The 5,000-nt window shown below is 34.6% G+C and overlaps 2 protein-coding genes across 5 annotated transcripts in view; both read left to right on the forward strand.

The window, feature by feature from the left end:
• Window positions 1-4,588, forward strand: part of LOC115222191 (regucalcin) — a 15,164-nt gene extending 10,576 nt beyond the window's left edge. For all 4 annotated transcript variants that reach the window (XM_036511268.1, XM_029792342.2, XM_029792341.2 and 1 more), the window contains exons 3-6: window positions 648-830; window positions 2,612-2,824; window positions 3,702-3,845; window positions 4,264-4,588. In XM_036511268.1, coding sequence (XP_036367161.1) covers window positions 648-830; window positions 2,612-2,824; window positions 3,702-3,845; window positions 4,264-4,472 — 749 coding nt within the window. In that variant the 3' untranslated portion in view covers window positions 4,473-4,588. The remainder of the gene's footprint in view (window positions 1-647; window positions 831-2,611; window positions 2,825-3,701; window positions 3,846-4,263) is intronic.
• The window catches only part of LOC115222288 (regucalcin-like), a 55,493-nt gene that overhangs the window by 9,971 nt on the left and 40,522 nt on the right, over window positions 1-5,000 (forward strand). The window lies entirely within an intron of this gene.

Raw genomic sequence — 5,000 nt, forward strand, 5'->3', positions numbered from 1 at the left:
TTTCTTACTGATTGGTGTCAGCTTATGGGGTAACTGTTCAAGTCCACTTGTGGTAGATTATGTTTCCAAACAGAATACTTTAATCTCCATTATTTAGCTGCCAAAGGAGAACAGACACAAGATCATCTGAGAGTCTGCAATAGACTGGATGTCTACCCTTAACATTGGACTTCTTTAACCGAGATGATGGCAATAAGTGCTTGGGAAAGGGGCCAAGCAGCAAAATTGTTAGCAGCATTTTGTCCATTTTTATATTCTGAGTTCAATCTCCACTGAGGTTGACTTTGCTTTTCATCCTTTCGGGTATTTTAAGTACCAGTCATTCACTAGGGTCGATGTCATTGACTTATCCTCTCCAATGAAATTGCTGATTTTGTACCAAAATTTGAAGCCAATAAGTGCTTGGGACAGATCAGTTTAACCAATGCCATCATGGAAAAGTGAAAATATCGATGATGATGATGATGATGAAGATGAGGAGGAGGAGGACAATGAGGATGATCAAGCACTATTCATTATCCTAGGATATCAACCTCTTATACAATTACCGTATGATATCAATATTTTGTTACTTGATATTTATCCATTGTCATGTTGTATCATCAAAATATGTTTTCTAATCGTCTCTTGTATGTTTAATTCACCAGATGGAAAGGTTAGTTTAATTGTTCCTTCGGAATCTGGTGGTTATATCGTATCCAAAGACACAAAACTTGCAAGTTTTGACTGGGAGAGTCAACAGGTGAAGCCATTCGTTGATGTGGAACCGGACAAACCAAAGAATAGATTCAACGATGGTAAATGTGACAGCCATGGCAGACTGTGGGCAGGTTTGTATTTCTTTGTTTTACATATGAGACACATATATAATCTCTTATCTGTAATTCTTCAAACAGATTCAAAATTATTTTGCTGGTGTGACTATGTGGTAAGAAGCTTGCTTCCCAATCAGGGTTCCAGGCTCTGTCCCACTGTGTGGTACCTTCGACAAGTACCTTATACTATAGCCTCAAGACAACCAAACCCTTGTGAGTGGATTTGGTAGATGGAGACTGAAAGAAGCCCATCGTGTATATATATATATATATATATTATTTGAAATGTATAGTATTAAATATTCATCACAGCTGGTTTCGCATAAAGAATATAATGGAGTGTTAAGTAACAAATCAATTATATAACTTTATGCTCATCAGAGTTAGCCAATATGGATGGGAATATGGCCATATTCCCTTCCATATCGGCTAACTCTGATGAGCATAAAGCTATGTAATCAGTTTGTTATCTAACACTCCATTATATTCTTTACACAAAACCAGCCAAGATGGATATTTAATACTATACATTTCAGATAATATACCCACTTTACTGACAGATATACGAGTACATTTTATCCTGATTCCTACTCTCTTAGACGACTCCCATATATATATTTTTTTGATGTATTCATTGATTACAACAAAGCATATAATGAACCATCTTCAGGTAAAATTATAAGAAAGTATAAACAGGTGAGATAATACCTTAATGATGATGAATCTGACCAAGCATTTTGGATAGGAGTATTTTAAGAAAAACATTCAAATTTATTGAGAAATTAGGAATGGCTATAATGGACGTGCAGGAAGCAAGGAGACCAAACAACTCTATTATTTCAAAACAGTTATTTTAATTAGTTTGGAGCCAAAACTAACCGGGGGGGGGGGGGGAATAAGGTATCATACAAAAAACACAGACATGCTTTAACCAAGATATTAAGGCGTGTTTATGTCCCTGTAACTTGGCGGTTCGGCAAAAGAGACCGATAGAATAAGTACTAGGCTTACAAGGAATAAGTCCTGGGGTCGATTTGCTCAACTAAAGGCGGTGCTCTAGCATGGCCACAGTTAAATGACTGAAACAAGTAAAGAGTATACATGTGTATGTATATATATATGTGTGTATATATGTATGTATGTATATATATAATATATATATATATATATATATATATATATATACACACATACATATATATATATATATATATATATATATGTACATATAAGTGTGTATGTATATATATATATATATATATATATATATATATATTTGTTCATCAAGATAAAATTTCTCCTTTAGACTTTCTTTGTGAAAAGCAGACCATCAAACACTTGTCTTTCAGCTTGATTTCGCCTCCTCAGTGATAGATACCACCTACTACCTTTAGTGCTAGACAGAAACTTGTGTTCCGATGTAAAAATTGGCAAGCAAAACATTTGTTGATGTATGCTGGAATTAATCCAATGACTAAATAGTAAGAATCATAATAATAATGAAAAAAAAGAAATATTTTATTCATTCCTGAGACACAAACCTCTTGCTCTTTTCTGTTGCATACGCCAGACTTTACATTCTAAATTACTCCAGAATGTTGTCTGCATGTGTTTTAAAGTCTCTTCTCTCCATGTTATACTCTACATTCTTATCACTCTTATCTTGAGAAATTAGGTGAACCGTTGATTAGCCAGTCAGTTACTTATCAACAACACCAACACTTTTGTATGCAAAGCTTTCATGGACTGCAGAGATTTGTGAAAAGAATTACTGTTTAAAATCTTTCAATTTTTAGGTACAATGGAGGAATTTCTGGGTGAACTAAAAGCGACTGAAGCTGGACATTTATACCGCCTTGATAAAGATCGGTCACTGCATACCATCAAAGATAAGATCAATATATCTAATGGTTTGGCCTGGACATCAGATGACAAAACCATGTTCTACACCCATTCTACTCCAAGAAAAGTGTTTTCCTATGACTATGATATTTCTACAGGGGAAATGTGTAAGTTTTGTCAGTCTTTAGTGTTTCTTTGTTTCGAATCTTGACAACGGAAGCAAGAATTTTCAATTAAAATAGACAAGTTTATTACAAAATAACATGTCTTTGTTTCTTTTCATTTCTATAATATTTTTTTTATTCAATTCAATAAATTTTGTTGTATTTCCACATTTATGGACACAGCAAGGCCCAGTGGTTAAGATGTTTGTTTTGCAACCTCAAGGAGCTTGGTTCGATTCTACAGCATAGCATCTTGAGCAAGTGACTTTGCTATAGCCTCAGGTTGACCAAAACCATGTGTAGAATACTAGTGAGGCAGAAACTGTTGAAAATCGTTTGAATTTACAGAATAAATCACTCTTTTGATTGAACAAGCAAATTCTCATTACTGAAAATTCAAGAGAGATTCCATTTATATTTACAATTATTCTTGAAATAATCTCATACAAATACAGTATTGTCTGATATTCATAAAATGTGATCTGTTGAAAATCTCTAACACTTTTTACTACTGAAATCAGATCCACAAAAATTTCATAACCATTAACTGCAGTAAGCAGTTTTATAAATCAAACCAATTTTTGTTGTGGAATTTCATGTTCAAATCCATATTTTTATTGAGATATGTTAAGTGTGTTGTGACAATGCGATGTACAGAAAATATCAATTCTGATTTTTGTTTGATATTTAACATCATTTCTAGAATGACCATGAAATTTACTTTTACAGGTGAGGGCTTACCTGTGACTATCCATGTAATGGACAAATTTCTTGCTAAAAGTTTAAAACATTCAAAAGACAATAAATTTAATTAATCCTTCCACCGTTGTCATGGAAATATTTTATTTTAACAATAAATTTTTTCTGTTTCTTTCTGTAGCTAGAGAACAAGTGGTTGTTGATTTTGAAGGCAAAGAACTCCACGAATTTGGGATACCAGATGGAATGGCAATCGATTTAAATGACAAGATATGGTTGGCTTGCTTTGCCAGTAGCCAAGTATTCCAAATTGACCCAGAAACAGGTACAGAAAATATTATTTCTTTAATTAAATGTCTCACTCATTGAGCCTGTCAGAGTCTGTATTTGTTGTGGCTACTCTAGTCTAGTCTAACCTCATGGCCCCGTGGTAAAGATTTTACACTTACAATCACAAGATAGTGGTTTCAATTCCCAGACTGGGCTATGTGCTGTGCTTTTAAGCAAAATCTTTATTTTATGTTGCATGGATTGGTATCCTGTTCAAGGAAAGTACTGTAATCTCAGTCCCCTATGCACCGTGGAATTTGGGTCACCTGCCACATAAATCCTAGATGTGCTGACAATGACTCTCGTCAATGTGATTGATTGAAATAATGAAGATAATATTGAAAGTAGTAGGTTGTATAGTTTTCAATTTTGGACAATTCTTTCGACTTATTCAGTTTTAAAACTAATTTCAGGTAAAATTCTGATGTCAGTCAAGTTTCCCGCGAGTCAGATCACTTCCTGTTGTTTCGGAGGCCCAAACTATGACGAACTGTATGTGACATCAAGTGCTACCTTTTTCACAGAAGAACAGTTACAAGATAAAGAGAAATTTGCTGGGAGTGTTTTCAAGGTCACCGGGTTGGGAGCTAAAGGTAAAGCAGCTCCCAACTTTCATGGATAGTCTACAACACTCTCCAGGTATCTATGGTAACTGAAAAACCACAGATGCTATAATTATGTTTGTTCATGGATATCTTTATATAAAATCAATAATGAAATAAATGAAATTCAAGAGACTTGTCGTGTTTGTTTTTTTGTGTTCTTTCTCCTTTATGTGACCTTGTGGCTTTATGGTTTAGATGTTCTTCTGAGAAGAAGTTTGGTTGTGTGTCAGTGAATATACAAAGAGATAAGTGCAGGGATGAAATTTGTTTCATGGATTTTTGTTTTGCAAGTTACTTGGTGACCCTGTCAGTGCAGGTGCCACTTAAAATGCATCCAGTCCACACAGTAATGTGGTTGATGTTAGGAAGGGTATCCAGTTGTAAAAACCTTGCCAAAACAGACACAGAAGTCTGGTGCAGGTTTCTGCCTGATGACTGGCTCCTGTCAAACCGTCCCACCCATGCCAGCATGGAAGGCAGATGTTAAATGATGATGATAATGATGCAAGTCCAGGCCCAAAATTTTTTATGAAGTCAATTTAAAA

Source organism: Octopus sinensis, linkage group LG19 (assembly GCF_006345805.1).
Source record: "Octopus sinensis linkage group LG19, ASM634580v1, whole genome shotgun sequence".
NCBI lineage: Eukaryota > Metazoa > Mollusca > Cephalopoda > Octopoda > Octopodidae > Octopus > Octopus sinensis.